The sequence below is a fragment of the Halichoerus grypus genome, chromosome 8 (assembly GCF_964656455.1).
Source record: "Halichoerus grypus chromosome 8, mHalGry1.hap1.1, whole genome shotgun sequence".
NCBI classification, from domain to species: domain Eukaryota; kingdom Metazoa; phylum Chordata; class Mammalia; order Carnivora; family Phocidae; genus Halichoerus; species Halichoerus grypus.
The window spans coordinates 57,346,263-57,365,442 of NC_135719.1; the positions used below are offsets into that span (position 1 = coordinate 57,346,263).

The 19,180-nt window shown below is 42.2% G+C and overlaps 1 protein-coding gene across 3 annotated transcripts in view; it reads left to right on the forward strand.

Annotated features, from left to right (window-relative positions):
* The first annotated feature begins 8,752 nt into the window (after window positions 1-8,752).
* Window positions 8,753-19,180, forward strand: part of NEDD4 (NEDD4 E3 ubiquitin protein ligase) — a 121,352-nt gene continuing 110,924 nt past the window's right edge. For 2 of the 3 annotated variants that reach the window (XM_078079306.1, XM_078079307.1), the window contains exon 1: window positions 8,753-9,028. In XM_078079306.1, coding sequence (XP_077935432.1) covers window positions 8,984-9,028 — 45 coding nt within the window. In that variant the 5' untranslated portion in view covers window positions 8,753-8,983. The remainder of the gene's footprint in view (window positions 9,029-19,180) is intronic. The other variant, XM_078079308.1, reaches the window with a different exon arrangement.

The following is a 19,180-nucleotide window of genomic DNA, read 5'->3' on the forward strand; positions in this document are numbered from 1 at the left end:
TGTAAATGGGCTATTATAGCAACCACATCCCAATAAGGTTAATACAATCTGATGTCTCATATCCCTTAGGGACAAAAATCTGAGTCACCACCAGGCAACAACCCAGACTTACTGAAGGGCTGGCCAAGGGTGGGGGAAATCCAGACTGGGTGGTTTAGGAGAAAGATAATGAATATTAATTAATGCCCGGAGACCAGTTACTGCAGTGGGAGCTGCAGTTTATCCTACTAACCCTTGTGTTGGATTCCTCTTGCACTCATATCCTCTTGCCTAACCTTTACTTCAGTCCTTGCCGCAGCAACCAGCTGTGTAGAGATGTCATCAGACAGCAATCCACTTCAGTTGTTTAGCGTATCACGTGCTTTCTGCACTTAGATTTCACTGCTGCCTGAAAGAACTTACTCACCCATTCTACACACAAGCAAATCTGGAAATAAGAGCGTTAACAGCCCATGAGGCAAACCCTGTCTGCTAGGGGATGGCAACCAGTGCATATATACTCCTTTCTTGGGAGGATAATTCTGAGGTGCATTCTACCTGACTCTTCAGGGGTCCTTAGTGAGAGCCCCAAATCAACTCAGCAATATTAATCAAACTCAGCAACTCAAAAGCCATTGCATTGGTTTTACCCCCTTCCCTGTATTGTCTTCTCAGGCCCTCACTCATGTTCCCTATGATCAGTAGTAGGCTGGTAAACATTTAATAACTGGCTCTCCAGGAAAAAAAAAATTACCCTCATTTATACTGTTGACCAGTTTCTGTGGTGTAAATACTCACCCTGTGGTTAATTTTATATTTTTAAGGATTTTATTTATTTATTTATAAATTTGAGAGAGAGAAAGAGAAAGCAAGGGCAGAGGGAGGGGCATGGGGGAGAGGGACAAACAGACTCCAGGCTGAGCAGGGAGCCTGATGCAGGCCTCGATCCCAGGACCCTGGGACCATGACCTAAGCCAAAGTCAGACACTTAATGGACTGAGCCTCCCAGGTGTCCCCTCATCCTGTGGTTAATTTTAAGCTACCAACATGACATCATGAATCTACAGCTGGATAGAGATGTGCACAGTTGGTCCTTGGGAGCCAGCAGGAGCTGACTCTGGGACATCACTGCTTGACAGCATGTCTGAAAATGAACTGCTTGCACACAAACTTTTGTCTCATAAGACACAGGGTAGCTCGAGAAAGACAAAGGGTTACCTACATGTCTGGGCCAATAATCAGAGAATGGTGGGTGGTACACTGACATTAGTCATAGATACCAATAGGATGGGGGGAAAACCCTCTGATGTTGAGGGGAGAAGAATTTCTACTGTATAAGAACTTGATGGCGGGGGGGTGAGTAGTGAGGGGTAAGAATTTGGGGATACTGAGAAATTTCCAGCCTTTGTGACTGGATTTAGTAATGCCATTTCCAGAGATGGAGAATATAGGACAACAACGAGTTGAGCTTGGGATCTATTAAATTTGAGGTTTCTTCATGACATTCAGGCAGATGCAGCTAGTGAGAAATGCGTGTGTGAAGCTTACAAAAGAGCTAAGGGTGTGGAAACTGTGGCACAGTATTATTGTGAAATTCTATTGTTGATAACTATGTATTATCCCTGGAATATTCTGGCTCCCTTGCTCTCCCCACACCCAGGCAGCAGTGAGTGCCTTCTGTATTTACTGCCCTTGGGGAGGGCTGTTACTACAGAAATGAAAAGAGAGATGAGTCAATGCTCAGTTTCTAAGTTTCAAAATAGAGCTTTGAATCTCCCAGTAGAGAAAATAGGTTGAGAAAAAAAGTTTTTTGAGCCTCAAAAGCCTACATTTTGACTACCAAGAGCCACAGTGGATCCCCTTAGAACCGATTTAGGTAGAAGCAATGATGATGAAGCGGTCGGTTTTCCTACTCTGAAGAGAGTTAGTGATGACAACAACGTATAGATGAATGTCTCTGAGAAAGGACCCTGCTGCCTGCTTACATCCTCGCTGCTGAGCTATCAGTGGGAGGCAATTCTAGAATTCCCTAATAATGGAGGAGCTCTATGAGAAAATGTGGTGTGCCCCACTTCTTGTCAGGAGCCCCATGAGACGGGAAACCCCAGATAGTTCTCCCGCTGACATTGCCTAGAGTCAGTAGCTGTAGTAGAAATGACTGGATGGTGTGATTTGACAGTGGGCTGGAGTCCAGAACCCTCAGATTTCTGTCTCCACAGCAGTAGGGGAATAGCATTTGGAAGTTTCCACAATGCTAAAAGAGGTGGAAAAGAGAGGGCCAGTGAACAAGAAGAGCCCTTAGAGATGGGACAAAAACCAGAGGATGGCAGGTAAACTAATGACTGCTATATATTCCAATATAGGAGGAAGAAACCAGACACCCTCCTCCATTGCCATGACCCTATGCAAGTTCCTGGTACTCATGAGACAATGGGGAAAAAAGAAAAGTAATCATTTGGTTAAGTTGAAATCTGAAAAGACGACATCATTATGCCTAAAATTTACCATAATTACCATAACTTACCAAAATTTAACACACAAAAAAACTTAAAGAAAACAAGATTATCCCAAGAGGTACAGAAGACATTGTTAAATAAAATCCAGTGTCCATTTATGACCGGTAATCTTATTATTGAATTAGGAATAGAAGTGAATTTCTTCACCAAAGAAAAGATAGCAAACAAAACAAAACAAAACCAAAAAAGGAAAACAAAAACCAAAACCCTACAGTAAGTATCATGTCATGTCAATTATATCTGTTATCACCATGTCTATCCAAGTATTAGGACATCAGGTAAGAAAAAGAAATGCAAGAGGTTAGAATGGAAGAAACAAAATTCAAAGATGTTAACAAATGTCTACATGAAAGAGAAATGAAGTATTTTAGACATGATGAACTTCAGGAAATTTGTTGAATACCAAAATAAGTATAGAAAACTCAGTTGTATTTCTGTACACCCAGTGATAAACTGTTTAGGATATGTAATAGTTTTAAAAAGACACTATCCTTATAATAACAAGGAAAAATATAAAGTATGTTGAAATAAATACAGCAAAATATGTGCAAGACCATAGTGGTAAAAATTGGAAAACTTTTGGAAGACTTTTAGATCTACTTACTCATTTCTTTATTTTTTAAATAAAGTCATTTTTTAAACACAGTTTAAGTTTATAAAAAGAATTTGTGAAGGTAGTACAGAGAGTTCTTATATACCCTACATTCCAGTTTCCCGCTATCAACATCTTATGTTACTATGGTACGTTTGTTACAATTAATAAATAAATATTGATCCATTGTTATTAACTAAACTTTGCACTTTATTCAGATTTTCTTAGTTTTTACCTAATGCCCTTTTTTCTGTTCCAGAATCTTACTCACGATACCACATTATATTATTACATTTGGTTATCCTGTCTCTTTAGGCCCTTCATGGCTGTGACTTCCCTTGTTTTTGATGGACCTTGACAGCTTTGAGGAATACTGATCAGGCATTTGCAGATTGTCATGTTTTTCTCCCGACTAGACTGGGCTTCTAGGTCTTTGGTCTCACTGAGGTAGAGTGCCATGTTCATCACACCATATCAAGGGTACATGCTATCAACATGACTTATCACTATTGATGTTGACCTTGATCACCTGGCTGAGCTTGTGTTTGTCAGGTTTTTCAACTTTCCCCCCCTTTTCCATATTGTCCTGTTTGGGAGAAAGATGCTAAGCTTAGCCCACATGTGGCAGTGGGGTTATGCTCTCCCTCCTTTAGAATCTACATAAATTATTTGGAATTCTACACAAAACCTGTGTCTTCTCCTTTATTTATTTAATCACTTAATTATATCAATATGGACTTGTGTATATTTATTTTATACTTCGGATATAATTCAATACTACTTTATTTTGTTGCTCAAATTGTTCCAGCTTTGGCCATTGGGAGATCTCTGACATACCCCCATCATTGTGGGTTTGATTTTTTTTTTCAGCACTTCCTTACTTTCTGGCACAAAAAGCTGCTCCAGGCTCATCTTGTACCTTTCTTGCCCCAGTACTAGAATCAAGCATTTCTCCAAAGAGCGCTAGTTCCTTTTATTAGAGACCTTTATGTATTTTTAACCAGCATAATTTCCTTTTTTAAAATCTTAAACAATCTCAAACTTACAGAAAAGTTGAAGGTATAAAGAAATGTTTTTCTTGATCCTTTGAAGAGTATTTTGTTGACTTGCTGCCCATCAACCTAATACTTTAGTGTGTACATCTTACAAACAAGGTCATTCTCATCTACATAACCACAATGTAGTCATCAGAACCCAGTAATTAACATGCATTACAACCACCTCATCCTCAGAAACATTCACATTTCAGCAAATGACTCAGTAACGTCTTTTATAGCAATAGAGTTCAGAATCATGAGGTGCCTTTTTTTGCATGTCTGTGATGGTTACTTTTATGTGTCAACTTGGAGGGTGTTTTTGGAAAAGATTTACATTTAAATTGGTGAACTTTGGGTAAAGCAGGTTGCCCTTAATAGTGTGAGTGGGCTTCACCCAGTCAATTGAAGGCCTGAATAGAATAAAAAGACTATTCTCCCCTAAGCAAGCAGGGATTCTCCAGCAGACAGCCTTTGGACTTTATCCATCAGCTTCTGCTGCTGGGCCACACTGCACGTTTTGGACTTGCAAACCTTCACAACTGCATGAGCCAATGCCTTATGGTAAATTTCTTTCATATATCTCATAAGTATATATATACACACATACACACCCTATTGGTTCTTTTTTTCTGGAGAGCCCTAATACAATTAGTCTCTTTAATCTCTGCAATAGTTCTTCAAACTTCTTTGACTTCTATGTCTTTGTACTTTTGAAAATTACAGGCCAGTTATTTTATAGTATGTCCCTTAATTTGGATTTGTCTGATGCTTTATCATGATTAGATTCTAGTTTGGCAGGTATAGCACTGAAGTCAACATATACTAGCAGATTCAAGATTTTGATCTGCCCGCATTACAGATTGTCACTTTGAATACTTGATTATGGTGCTATTGTTCAGCCTTTCCCCCTATGTAATTAATAAGTATTTTGTGGAAAGATACATCAAACTCTGTAAAAATGTCACTTGTCAAACTCTGAATTTACTCATTTAGTATAATTTACATCAGTATGAGTTTACAGTATCAGATTTATTCATTGGATTATAACCTGTTGCTATCATAATTTATTTTGCTCACATTAGTCCATTTTTGGCAATAGGAGCCTCCTTTAGCTGGCTTCTGTGTCCTTTTGACATGTCCCCACCATTACTTCATTATGTTCTTGCATAACAAGATGTTTCATAAAAGACTTTATAAACAAGACTCTATAGCAGCATTATGTGTAAAAGCAAAACAAAATGAAACAAAAGAAAAAATTGTCAGAAAAAAAAGGAAGCACTGCCTCTCACTGCTGAAGTGTAAAGTTCAAACTTCTTTAAATGGCATGAAAGAGAAAGTTAAAACAAGAAGCACTATGCTGTATTTGGGTTTCAGTGAGAGAAAACATTTAGAATTTATTTCATTAAAAAAAGAAAGCATAATGGGGTCAGTCTTTTAACACCATAAACACAAATTGATCATTTTGTCCTTGAGTGTAATAAACATTTGGGAGAAGCTTAGTAATCTGATGCTTCATTTATCTCAACTGATACCAATTTTTTTTTAAGTAATCTCTATGCCCAGTGTGGGGCTTGAACTCATGACTCCAAGATCAAGAGTCACAGTACCGACTGAGCTCTATGCCCCCCAAGTGATACAGAAATTTTGAACCATCATTAAATTTCAGGGACACAATTGTCATTTATCTAAACAATGTGCTACACACATTTGAAACAGCTAAATCATATAATAAGAGTTTTTTTAACAAATTAAAAAGAAAACAAAAAACCCTGTTCCCCCAATGTCAGACAACAGAAGAGTGATTAATGTGATAGAGTCATTCAATGGCATATAACACAGCAGTGAAAATAAATTTACTACAACATTCAGCATGAATTAATCTCACAAATAGTATAGTAGGAAAATGCAAGTCACTTTATGATTCCACTTATATAAAGATCAAAGACACAAAAATGAGCAATGTATTATTTAGGAATACATACCCAGCTGCTTTAAAAAACACAAGAACAGTAAACATAGAATTCAGAATGGTGGTTATCTCTTGGTGGGGGCAGGAAAGGACACAAAAGATACAAAAAGTTGTTGGTAATGTTCCTTTTCTTACAGTGGGTGATGAGTACATTAGTGTTCATTTTTATTCTTCACACCGTATACATTTTTTTTTACCGTATACATTTTTTAACCTTTTGTATGTACTCAAAATTTAATTTTAAAAAATTTCTACAATTTGGGACCTGTTTGGACACATTTTGGACACATTTTCTGTGCTGTCACTAACCACAAGTATTTAAATTTAAGTTAACTATAAAATTATTCCTCGGTTGTATTAGCCACATTTTAAGTGCTCAATAACCAAGTAAGCTACTGGCTACCATATTGGTAGTGCAGATACAGAAGATTTCCTTCGTAACAAAGTTATATTGGATAATACAGGGCACAGTGACTATCTCCAAGAAGAACAGCTTTCTAGCGCTTGGGTGTTTCCCTCAAGATTGGAGAATGACAAATCCCTAGATGTGTAGAATCCAAGAGCAGAGATGACCTATATCCTGGGTACAGTCTTACATCGAAGGCTTTAAAGACATGCCCGTCATCCCCACTGCATACCAGAGTGGAATGGCAGCAATACTGGAGAAACGATGCAAAGCTTGAGTACCCAGAGCAGGCTGGAGACAGGCACCTAGTCTCAGCAGCCGCAGAATGATGCAGAGGGCCAGCAGCAGATGAGACGTCAGAGGCCCTGAACCGGTTTTCATCTTTGAGCCTAAAATTCTGTGGCCTGAAGACCAGAAACAGATTGGGAGTGCAGATTTCTCCCTGAATGCCAGAGGGCAAAGATGCTAGGACAGACATGGCTAGTCTCCCCCTACCCCATCCGTTCCTTTCCTCCCTAGTAACAGAATGCCAACAAGGCTGCCCAGAAAAGTCTGTATTTGCCAGCCTACCCCATATTTAGATACAGCTATGTGACTCAGTTCTGTTCTATGACTTTAAGTAGAAGACTCTCTAAGCCTTTCTTAAAAGACAAGCATGAGACCTGAACTCCCTTCTTGATTCCTTCATCTGTCTTGTTGCCTGGAGCAGGGATGTAATGGTTGGAGCCTGAGGCACTCCCTGGACTAAGAGCATAGGGACCACACCTATAAATGGCAAAGCACCCTGCTTTACAGTGCCTGAATTTCTGATGCCTTTGTGGAGCCAAGTAGCCTTATTTACCCTGGCCTACCTACCTCTGGACTCTTATATAAGAGAACAAAATGACATCTATCCCTAAATTCTGTTAGTTTGGGTTACTATTACTAACAGCCAAGCGTCATTCTAATGGATACAGATATCTACCATTAGAGACCAGTGGGAAGGAAAATGTTCTACTAATGCCAGCTTGGAGAGATGAGGTATGTGCCATGCCCTCCATCCCTGAGATGGCCTAGCACTACCACCGCCTGCTAGAGTGTAGAATCAACAGCAAAACGAGGGTTAAGGAAGAACAGTGAACTGATTAGGACTAAGTTTTCTACCACTTGAGCAGACAAGAAGCTAAGTTCAGTTACAGAAAATTAAATAGTAACATATCTTGCACTATTGAGCTCTTAGTCTGAATCTCTACGAGGATTGTAGCTGAAACCATGCCAGTGGCAATGGATGAGGTCCAGGGGGGTTTAGAGGGGAAGGAGGAAAAAAATGAACCTTAAAGATATCAAAAATTTACTGTTAGAGGAGTGGCACCAGCAGATATTAAGAGTGAGGAAGGATTAAAGGAGAACTTTCAAACGAGACTTTTTTTTTTTTTTTTTTTTTTGGTATGCCTTAGAAATAACCAACACTAAAGTATCTTTCATGTTACCCTTGTTAGATCAGTTATTCAACACCAAAGTCTTCCTGTGATTAGGGAGCTACAAAATCCAGCAGACATGACTATAAAATAAGCATGATCATTCCACAGCACAGGAGGTCCTAGTTCGTTGCATTTTCCCCCTTTTCTTCGCTACGTTTTGTGGTGCTGCAGGTCAAGGTTTAGCTAAGCAGGTTTGGAGGGTTAAGCCTGGAGGCTGGACTTTATGGATAGGCTTTAAAGACAGACCATACGACAGGAAATCGCTTATGAATTGGCACAGTGTTTAAAAATCACAAGGAGAGAATTTCAGATCCCGAGTCCAAGAATGATGAGATCCCTTCAGGCCTCCCCATTTGCTGCCTCACTCAGGCTGGGCTTTCCCCCACGAGGTCCCAAGGTCCAGCTTCTATTGGAATCGGCAGCCCTAAACGACAAGAAAGGGCTCTGATCTTTAGCTCGTGGTGAAGCTGGGATTAAGCGCTCCTGATCCCAGGCGTCTAGTAAGAGGCCGAGCTCTGAAGCGGATCTGAGTGGGACTTGTTGCTGGGGAAAACCGAAGCTTTGTTTCCCAGGGGAAGGGCTGACGTCCCCGGGCCTCCACGGCTTGCTCGGCTTGCTCGACTCGACGCCTGGGGCTGCACCGCTCTCCCAAGGGGGCGCGTTAGCCAACTTCCCCGCGCGGGAGGGGACGGCGCGCCCCCGCCACGCGCACTCCCCACGCCCAGAGCCCCGCCACGCGCCCGCCTCCTACATGAGTCCCCCACGCACGCTCTCCCCACCGCGCGCGCCCCCACCCCTGCGCCCCAGCACGCGCGCCGCCGGCCCTTTCCCGCCGCGCTTCCTAGTGCCGCTAGCGCCCACTGGCCGGGGGAGGCGCTGCGGCCGCTGGGGCAGCACCGCCCCCTCTTCCTCCACCTCCTCCCGCCTCCTCCCTCTTCTCCTCCTCCACCTCCTCCTCCTCCTCACTACTGTTCCCACTCCTGGGCGGGGGCGAGCGCGTCCGGTTTGCTGGAACCGTTCGGAAATGGCAACTTGCGCGGTGGAGGTGTTCGGACTCCCGGAGGACGAGGTGCGGGGGCCGTGGGGCTGCGGGGCGGGCTTCCCTTCTCGCTGCTCGTCAGCCGGACGGGAGGAGGCGGCGGCGGCCAGAGGGTCGGCTGTCAGCCCCCACTACCGCCGCTCGAGCTCCGGGAGCGCGCAAGGCGCCGTGGGTACCTGGGGCGGCCCGGCGCGCGCGGGTGTGTGTGTGTGTGTGTGTGTGTTTGGCGGGGGGGTGCTTGCTTTAGCGAGCGGCATTTTCTTCGCCAGCCTGTGGACTCCACGCCCCTGTCCTCCCGGAGCCGCCGCCTTCCTTGTCAGTTTCCTTCAGGAAGTGCCGAGGAGGGGCGCTAGGCAGCGAGAGGCGTGAGTGCGCCGGGGGGACGCGCATCGCCCGCCGGCGTCTTCCTGCCACCCCCCCGCCGAGGGTGCGGGAGCTCGGGGGGTGGGGCGGACTTCCCCGGAGATCGGCGTCCCGGCTGTTGATGAGCCTGCCCTGGCGCAGGCCCGCTGGACTTCACTTCGTGGACTTTGACGTGAAGAGTTCCAAGTGAATTGTCATTAGCTGTTTTGATTTTTTTTTTTCCACCTGAAGTCGTTTTTAACCCCGTAACTGGAGAGGGCGATGGGAAAGCAGGCAGATAGCTTTTCCTCCTCAGGGTTAGCAACAAGGGTCAAGTGTGGCACGTTCGTGCTATGTTTCACTGGTGTTCAGTGACATTTAAAATATAAAGCCGAAAAAGTATAAATACTTTAAAGAACTTCCCACAGCTATTGACTTTGAAAATTAAGTTCCATGATTTGAGAAGGCAAAGCCGTCTCTTCTCAGCGAAATAACTTAGGCTGGTTATGCCTGACACGTAGTAAAAATGAGGCCATTTGGAAAGAGTTGTTCCGTTTTAAATGAGATGTGGCTTCCCTAAATTCTTGATGATTGTCTCAAAAATGGGAATGGGTGGGAGATGAAAAGCTATCTAGTTTAACAGTGACTCGTTCAGGTTGGGGAAAAAAATCAAATTTAAGCATTCTTGTTGACTGGCTAAACTGTCACATGTACTTGTTATCAAGATTGGACCCAATTACCTGTAATACATCACCGTAAATTTAATTTATCTTCTGACCGTGTTGGAATAGTTCCTTCTCTTAGTAACTTGGTATCTTCAAATGTCTTTTACGAAATGTCTTTTACATTTATCTTGACAGTTCTTTGTATATAAACAGTGGGCAACTTGTTTATGCAGGAAATATCTCAGACTGTTTTGAGAATAATTGTGATAGATCAGAATATAATTTCTTAGTTATTGCTACCAGAAGAGAAGCAAAGTGGTGGTGGAAAAATGGTGGCAGCTTGGTAGACCCTCAGAAACAACATTCAGTATGTTATGGCCAAAGATGATATTCCTGCTAACATCCATTATTGTCCAGCAGAAGAGATCAGAGGAAAATAGTGCGGTGTTGAACCTGTGATCGCTTTCTTCTTATCCGCCAGGTCTCCCTGGCTTTGCTACCATAAGCTGTTCAATGCAGATAACCTTAAGCTGACATCCAACCCAGTCAGGCTGGCCTTGGACTTTCTTTCGTTTTTGTTGTTATTACTCAGAGGTAGATCCTGATTTCCAGATTTCTCATCTCATTCCGTTCCAGCAAAGCCAGTTGAGCATAGAATATTGCCAAAGGCATCATTCACTCTTCTCTCTTTGGTCCAGGTTCTCTGTTTTCTGTTACCTGCTTCTCACATCACCCTTCTTCCAGCTGAAATAAAACGAATTATGGCAGTTAGTGGGTGGTCAGTAAGCTATTGGGGCTAAAGGCCAGAAACTCCACCCTTTGAAATGAGGTGTTCCTGAACTTGCATCCTGAGGGATTTGTATTTCTAGGAAGTTTCATGGTGTGGGGCCCGCTCTGTTTGCATGATAGGGATCCAGTTGTCAGTCCCATGACTCAAAGTTCCTTGCAGCTCCCTCTGTCTACTTTGTCCACATTGAAGAAAAGAGTGAGATCGGATGATAAGAGACATGATGATGGAGTGTTGTCTTCCACTTCTTCCCCTGGGTTATTCATTCAACAGACATTTATTAACTGTCTGTTCTGTGTCATGCAGTGTGCTGGTCACCAGGGATAGAAAGAGAAAAAACAGTCCCTGCCTGTTTTGTGAGGAGCTCACAGTCTGGTGGGAAAGATAAAAATCATTTGTTTTCTTGTAGAGGTTGCCATCTCATCACTCTTATTTGTCATTTATTTTCTGGTCCATCAAAAGTAAAAGAGGGCTTAGAAGAAGCCTCCCCTCACTTTTTTTTTTTAGAAGAAAACATTGTTATTTTCTAGAATTCACAGACTAGTTGGGAAGAGGCAGCCCTCTGCTGTTGACGACAAATAAGGTAGCTTTTCTATTGCAGCAAAAAGTGATGATTCTCATTTTAAATTTGAAACTGAAACAAGAAGAAAAATGAACAGACATGGGATAGAAGATACTTGGAGAATTATAATTTAACCAATTTTTTTTTTTTACTACTGCGTCACACTGTATGAACATATTAGTTGCTCATTGAAGTAGGCCGAAGTTTAGACCATAATTCCTCTCTATCACTTTTCAATGAGTTTTAGCTCTTATTCCACATATAAATGTCTTTTAGTGAGAGATGGTCCTGGCTTCATGTGCAGAATTTTGTCATTAAAGCATAACAAACTAAGGAAGTAGTGACTATAAATTATACCAGAGTTGCTCTGACAGTCTCTTGGGATTAACAATAGAGGCTAATTCCCACCAACCTTTGGTGAGGAGGCGTGTCGTAGTTATGGACACTGGAATTCAGCATCCCTTCCAGCCCCCTTTCAGTGGACTTCTCTGTTAGGCAGAGGTTGGAAAGCCAAACACCATGTTTCTCATACTTTCTGGCACTTAGCATTCTGGAAATGGGTTTTGAAATAGGTTTCCCAGTATGGCACACTTGCTTGAGATTTGGAAGGTAGATATGAAGCAGAGCATAAGTTCTTGTTTCTTTGGCTTGTTCTTCTGACAAGCACAGTCATGTAGACATTGACTTTTCCTGCAGAAGTGTTTTGGTATCTGGTAACTTGTTTTGTGAGGATTGCTAGGAAGTTGCAGAACTCGTGCTGGTGGCAGCTTCCTGATGACTAGCTAGGGTAAGTTTGTAAAGCCAGCAGATCTGGGGGTGGCCCCTGAGTCTCTGCCTTCCTGACGGGGGCAGAAGTGGCAGTTTTCTTGGTGGGCCAATTCGAGCTGTTTCCAGGGCCTCAGGAAGCCCAGCCTGCAGCCCTCCTCTCCAGCTCTTCCCAGCGATTTTCTGCGCACCCAGTTCCCTGGGTTAACTTCTTTTTTTCTTAAAACATCTAGAGTGATGTCCGTTTCCTAGACCTGAAACCTGACTGAAACAAGGTAGAGAGGGAAGGAAAGGGAAAGAGTTGAGAGTGTCCACTGCCAGTTTGGTAGTACGGTTTGTACACGTAGAAGAATGAATGCCTTTGGTGGGAACAGCGACAACAGAGCATAAGCAGCGGGGTAACTAAGAAGTGCATCTGCTGACACTTCTTGACCCCCGATGCCAAGTGCAAGCAGACCTGGCCTGCCCTGGCATCATACCGAGCCTGGGAGCACAGTTGCCAAACCTTTATTCCCTGCGCGCAAAGGAGGAGAAGCACCGTTTAAGCCCCAGCTGTGTTAGTATCTATCCCATACTTTTCATGCATTGATTTTGCCATTGCTCCTTTTTTGCAACTCCTTAATTCCAGCAGCATCCTATTTTTCATGGGTTTCCATGGGACCAAAGAAGTGGATAAATAGAATTTATTTTGTAGCAGTTTACTTTTTAGTTGTTTTAAAACCAACAGAAAAGTTGGAAGTACAGTGCAAAGAACTCCAGATCCTCCTCACGCAGGTTCTCCTGCTGTTGACATTTCACCACAACTGCTCCATAATCCTTTTTGCCATTTTCATTAGTCTTTTTCTTTTCTTCTTTTTAAAGATTTATTTATTTATTTCAGAGAGAGAGAGAGCATGCATATACGAGCAGAGGGAGGGGTAGAGGCAGAGGGAGAGAGAGAATCTCAAGTGCATTCTGTGCTGAGTGCTGAGCCTGACACGGGGCTTGATCTCATGACCCTGAGTTCGTGACCTGAGCCGAAATCAAGAGTCGGGCACTTAACTTACTGGGCCACCCAGGTGCCCCTCATTAGTCTTTTTCTAAACCATTTGAAGGCAGCTGCAGACCCAATGCCTGTCACCTCTAAATATTTTAGTGTGTATTTTCCTAAAATAAGAACAATTTTATTTATTTATGTGAGAGAGTGAAAGAGAGCATGAGCAGGGTAAGGGACAGAGGGAGAAGCAGACAGAGCGTCTGATGCGGAACTCTGTCCCAGGACCCTGGGATCATGACCTGAGCCGAAGGCAGACGCTTAACGACCGAGCCACCCAGGCACCCCAACAAAAACACTTTCCTACATAACAGCTGTCCAGTCCTCTAAGCCAGAAAATCAGCACTGATTCAACCCTACCCTCCGCAGTGCAGAGCCCATCAGTCTTTGCCGGGTGTTCTAATAATTTCTCTTTTTCCTTTCTGGTCCAGGAGCCCCCTTAGGAGCATAGGTTGCATGTACTTGTCATGGCTTTGCGGTCTATTCTAATCTGTATCAGTTCCTTGATAGAGAGTACAGGCCGTACAACTCGTAGGATGTTCCCCAGCCTGGGTCTGTGTACTGCTTCCTCAGGGCCATGTCACAGTCATGCTTTTTTGGGAGGAATCATGGAGATGCTGCTGCATTCTTCTCAGTGCCTCCCATGAGGAGGGTGCATGATACTGATTCGTCCCGTCACTGTCGGTGATAACCTTGCTCACTTGATCATTTTGGTGTCTGCCAGGTTTCTTTTAGTAATGTCATTTTTCCCCATGCATAACTGATTCGTATTTTGTGGGGACATCTTCAGAGTTTATGCCAGTAGCCTATCCTTCATTCATCAGATTTCCATCCAGTACTTTTAGCATTCATTGATGACTTCCACCTGAATCAGACACCACTATTTTTTTAATTTCCATCTTTATTAATTGGCATTCTGTGTAAGGAGAGCTTTCCCTTTCTCCTTCATTTATTTATTTACATCAGCATGGGTGTGTAGAATTCCACCTTGTTCAATGGGTTGTAATTATTTACTATCATTAAATATTTTGTTGCTCAAATGATCGCAGTTTGGTCAGTGGAAACCCTTTCAGGGGGGTTCCTAGTTCATTGTGACAAGTCCCCGTCCTTCTTTGAACCCTCCATGACTTTCTAGCAGAAGACGTTCCAGACTCCTCTTGTATTTTGCCTGGCCCACCACTGTCTGGAACCAGCCATTCCTCCTCGGAACGCTGGTGCCATTTAGGAGAAAATGCCTTTTAGAAGCCAAGATCTGGGTGCTCAGTGTGCTCATTACTATTGAATGTCATGGCCCTTCAACCATTTCAGCAAACGGTTAAGAAATATGTGTGTGTGTGTGTATGTACACACATAAATGTGTGTACATAAATGTGTGTACATAAATGTGTGTACATAAATGTGTGTACAAATAGAAATACCTATTTCTCTATCAATCTGTATACATGTATTTAAAAATCATTAATTCATATCAGTTTCTCGAATTCAAATCTAATGCCTCAGGGTTCTTTCCAGCCATAATAAGTACTTTCTCTACCAGTAAAAATTCTGACTTTTATTATTCTCATTGTATTCACTTATGTGCCCAGTCTCTTTACTCATGTTTTTGGTGTCACTGATTTCCCCAGCACGCGGGCATCTCCTGTGTCTGCCACTTTCAGCTTTAGTAGGAGTATTGCTGTGGCACAGAGTCCCCTGTGCCCCCTGCCAGTGGCCACCTACTGATGCATCTCTGTATGGTACCGTCCTTTTCCTCTAGTGCCCCAGGCTGGGGAGCATGCTGACCATGCACCTCCATGAGACTCCTCCTCCCCCCAAGCCCTGCCTGAGTTGGGCCTGACATTGATTCCTTTGCACCAGGAAGAGATTAGAAGGGACTGTATGTATATATATTTTTGTTTACAGTTAACTATTAGCAATTCCTCTATCATATAGGAATAGGATCTTGGAGCTGGAAGGCACCCGTAAATAAATCCTTTAGGGTAAACAGGGGTATAGAAAAATCAAATTTGACTAGGATAGACTTCTGGCTTTGTCACTCTCAGTGATCTAGCATAGTAGGTACTTGACATCTGTCAGAGCAGGATATTGACATCAGCTGATTCTCCCATTCCCTAACTGTGTCTGGTATTAAGAATATTCTATAGTTCTGAGAGAATGTAAGACTGCTGGTTTGAATTGCTAAACCCACTGCCTACTGAATTCTGTGGCCATCAGTGCTACTGACCTTTCTCTACTTAGTCTGGCTCCCTTGCTAATCCCTGTCAAAGTTAAGAGGATAAATGAATGGAGAAGACAGGAAGAAGAAATGCAGGGAGAAAGACACAGCCCAAACAGATGAAAAAAGGTTTTGATAAGATTTTTCTGAAGTCTTGAGGAATAAATGTCTGTAGTGCAACATCATAACCCCATGGCCTGACCCAAACATTTGGCTGGCCCCCATATGAGATGTGCTGTGGCAATGAATGTGACCAGTCATGTCAGTGCATAAAGATGCTTTCATGAAAATATTCTCCTTTAAGGTAAAAGGGTCAGCCTAAATATAATCAGAGCTGCCTTTAATTGAATGCCTGCTATATTCCCAGCACCAGGTCACATGTTCTCATACTTTAGTTGTAGTCATCGAAACAGTTTTGCAGAAGTAGATAGTGTTATCTCCATTTTCCAGATAAGGTATGTGAGATTGTGTTTTGCTCAAGGTCTTGGTCCTATTAGGTGGCAGATCTGGGCTTGAATCTCAGATTTCTTTAATACCAAAGAGTTGGTCTTTCCACTGTCCTACAGCAAATAGTTGCCTCAGTAGTAGAATTTAACAGAAGAGACTCTTTCTCAGGAAGGTCACAAATGTAACATGTGCAGGATTAACTTGTAACCATTCTTATGTTCTTCCACATTTTCTGTCTTTTTTTGTTAATAGCTTTTAGGTGGACCTCTGAATTACTTGAATTCTGTGTTTGCTTAAATATTTGTTGAACAGTTACTATGTGTAAGGCATTTGGATCAGGCCATGAGGTGATAATGATGAATGACAGACCTCACTGATTTTATAGCCTACAGGAAGAGAAGGACAGTAAATACATAATCAACACAAACATTTTATAAATGTGAAGGAAAAGGAAGGTGAGATAAAAGTATATAACAGGAAAGATGAATTCATCTTGTATGGTATGAAGGAGGGGAGAGAGTATAAGGAAAGGCTGAGGAAGTCACCTTTAATCTGAACCTAAGGATGAATGGGAGTTAGCCAGGTGAAGAGTGGGGCAAAAAGCCTTCCAGGTAAACAGAGCTAACTGCACGTGCAGAAGATAAGATGGAGAGGAACGTGAAGAAGACTAGAATGGTGGTGTCAGGAGATAAGTGTGGAGAGGAGAGAAGAGCAGAGCCCGGGCAGGCAGGCGAGGGAAACTCACCAAACACATGTGTGGACACATGCACACACACACACATCATCATCATCATCACTAATATTTTTTTTTATAGTTACTGTTTGCTCCTCGGATATTTAACTTTTTCTCTGCTTGTTATTCATTTCTTGTCACATCTCTGGCTTTCCATCTAGGATCACTTTTTTCTGCCTGAAGTACATCCTGTAGAAGACTTTTTAGTGTTTGCTGGTAATAAACTTCCTCCGTTTTTGTTTTTGCCTGATAATGTCTTTATTTTTCTTTTCTTCTTTTTTGTGGGGGGAAGGGGGAGTGGAGTAAAATTTGTAAACAGTGAAATGCAGGTTTTTAAATGTACACTTTGATGTACAGTGCTTTTCAACAACACGTGTAACACACAACTCAATTAAGATACAGAATATTTCCATCACTCCAGGGGCGCCTGGGTGGCTCAGTTGGTTAAGCGGCTGCCTTTGGCTCAGGTCCTGATCCCAGGATCCTAGGATCGAGCCCCACATGGGGCTACCTGCTCAGCGGAGAGCCTGCTTCTCCCTCTCCCTCTGCCTCTACCCTGCTCGTGCTCACTCTCTCTCTCAAATAAATAAAATCTTAAAAAAAAAAAAGAAAAAAGAATATTTCCATCACTCCAGAATGTCCCCTTGGGCCCTCTTTCAGTCAACTTCCCACTTCACTCTCCAGAGCCAACCTTTTATCACCATGCTTAGTTTGACCTGTCCTGGAACTTCATATAAATGGGATCATACACTATGTATTCTTTTGTATCTGGCTCCTTTTGTCTAACGTAATGTTTTTCAGTCACCCATGTGGTTGTTTGTATAAGCAACTCATTCTTTTTATTGCTGAGTAGTATTCCATTGTATGAATATACCAGATGTTTATCCATTCTCCTTTTGACAGACACTTCTATTGTTTCCAGCTTTTGGCTACTATGAATAAACCTACTGTGAACATTCATCTACAAATCTTATGAAAACATCTTTTCCACAAATATAGGTTATGAGCTTGGTGTGTACCTTTCCAGAGGCATTTCATGTATAAAGAAGCATATATGGTGCTATCACATTTAAGAGTAGTGTTAAAATGTGAAGTGATGATGAGCTGATCTTTTTTGGAGATTATATAGTTCTGATTGAATAAAGTTATAGTTTTCTAGAAGGGGAATAGTCCCACAACTGCATTAACTATAGCACTTCCCTTTCTTACCTTCATGCTCTTTGCCTGTGGGTCTCAACTTTAGTGTTCATTGGAATCACCTGGAGAGTTTGTTCAAACACAGGCTAGTGACCACACCACAGAGTGTCTGATTCAGTAGATATGGGGCCTGAAAATGTGTTTCTGATAAATTCCCGTGTGTTGCTCATACCACTGGTCCAGGGAATACACTTTGAGAACCACAGCTGGCCCTAAATCTAAGGAGTGTGAGTATTCTAGTTTATCGTGGTTATTTCTGCCAAACACTGGGAAGGAGATTTGACCATGAAAGCAAATCTATAGTAGTCATATACTCCACCTTTACTGGGACAGTCCTCATTTCATGTATTTTCCAGTAAGGGTGATCTAGCATTTACATTTTTATAAAATGTTGCAAGTAAATTTACACACCAGAGGAACAAAACTGCTGGTAGTCCACAGGTTCGAATGTTTAGTTTTGAAAATACGGTCACCATAAATTATATAACATATGTTGCAAAAAAAGAGACAAAAATACATCCTTCCTTTCCACTCTAGTAGTTTTTAAAATAAATATGCTGTATTTATATTATTGCATTATGTGAATACAGTATCATTCACATCAGAACCCTTATGCCATGTTTATAACTATTGCACATTTTCTCACTTTAGTTTTCTATATACTTGTCACAAATTTGCAAACTGTCTGACAGAGCTTTAAAACTACTCAATGTATCCATTCCCTTTTCTTCATTCTTGTTGGAGACAGCCTCTTGCTACGTCACTTACAGCTGAACTGCTCGCTGGAACTCTACACCTGCTGTGGAGCTGTCACCTGCAGGCTTCCATTTGCCATCCTTGTGAGAATTCTCTTGATTTCTTTTCTGCGTTGGAGCCACTGTTTCTTTAATCTCTTGTCTTCCTCTTTCCCAATTTATTCCCTCATTTGCTGACATACGTCCTCTATATAGTGGGCAGGTACTATTGACTGGAGTGTTTCAAGATAGGGTTATCTGAACCTATCATTTCCCAGTGGGACTCTCACGTATAAATATTTATAATACTTGGTTCCTCTCCCCCCTTGCATCACTCAGTTTCCTCAGAGAGAAGTCTTCCAATCTTCTGTTTGGTGGCAATAGATCTGGCAGCCAGTGTTCTGGGCTCATTGTTTGTGTAAACTTTTCCTTGCTTTCCATAAAGTGCCTTATTCCTACTTTCGGCTACTTCAGAAAGCTTTGTGGTTAATCAAGAATTTGTCAGCCCCTGCTATGTGCCAAGTATTCTGCTGGGTTCCACAGAGAATACAAAGATAATGAAAAGATGAACTTCTTGAACTTCAAAATCTCACAATTTTAATAGTGGAGAAAGACACATCGTTATCTCCTCAGATATGAGACCATATGTGATAAGTGCTATAAAAATGGGCCTTTAACAGTGAAAGGGGAAAATTCGTTTCA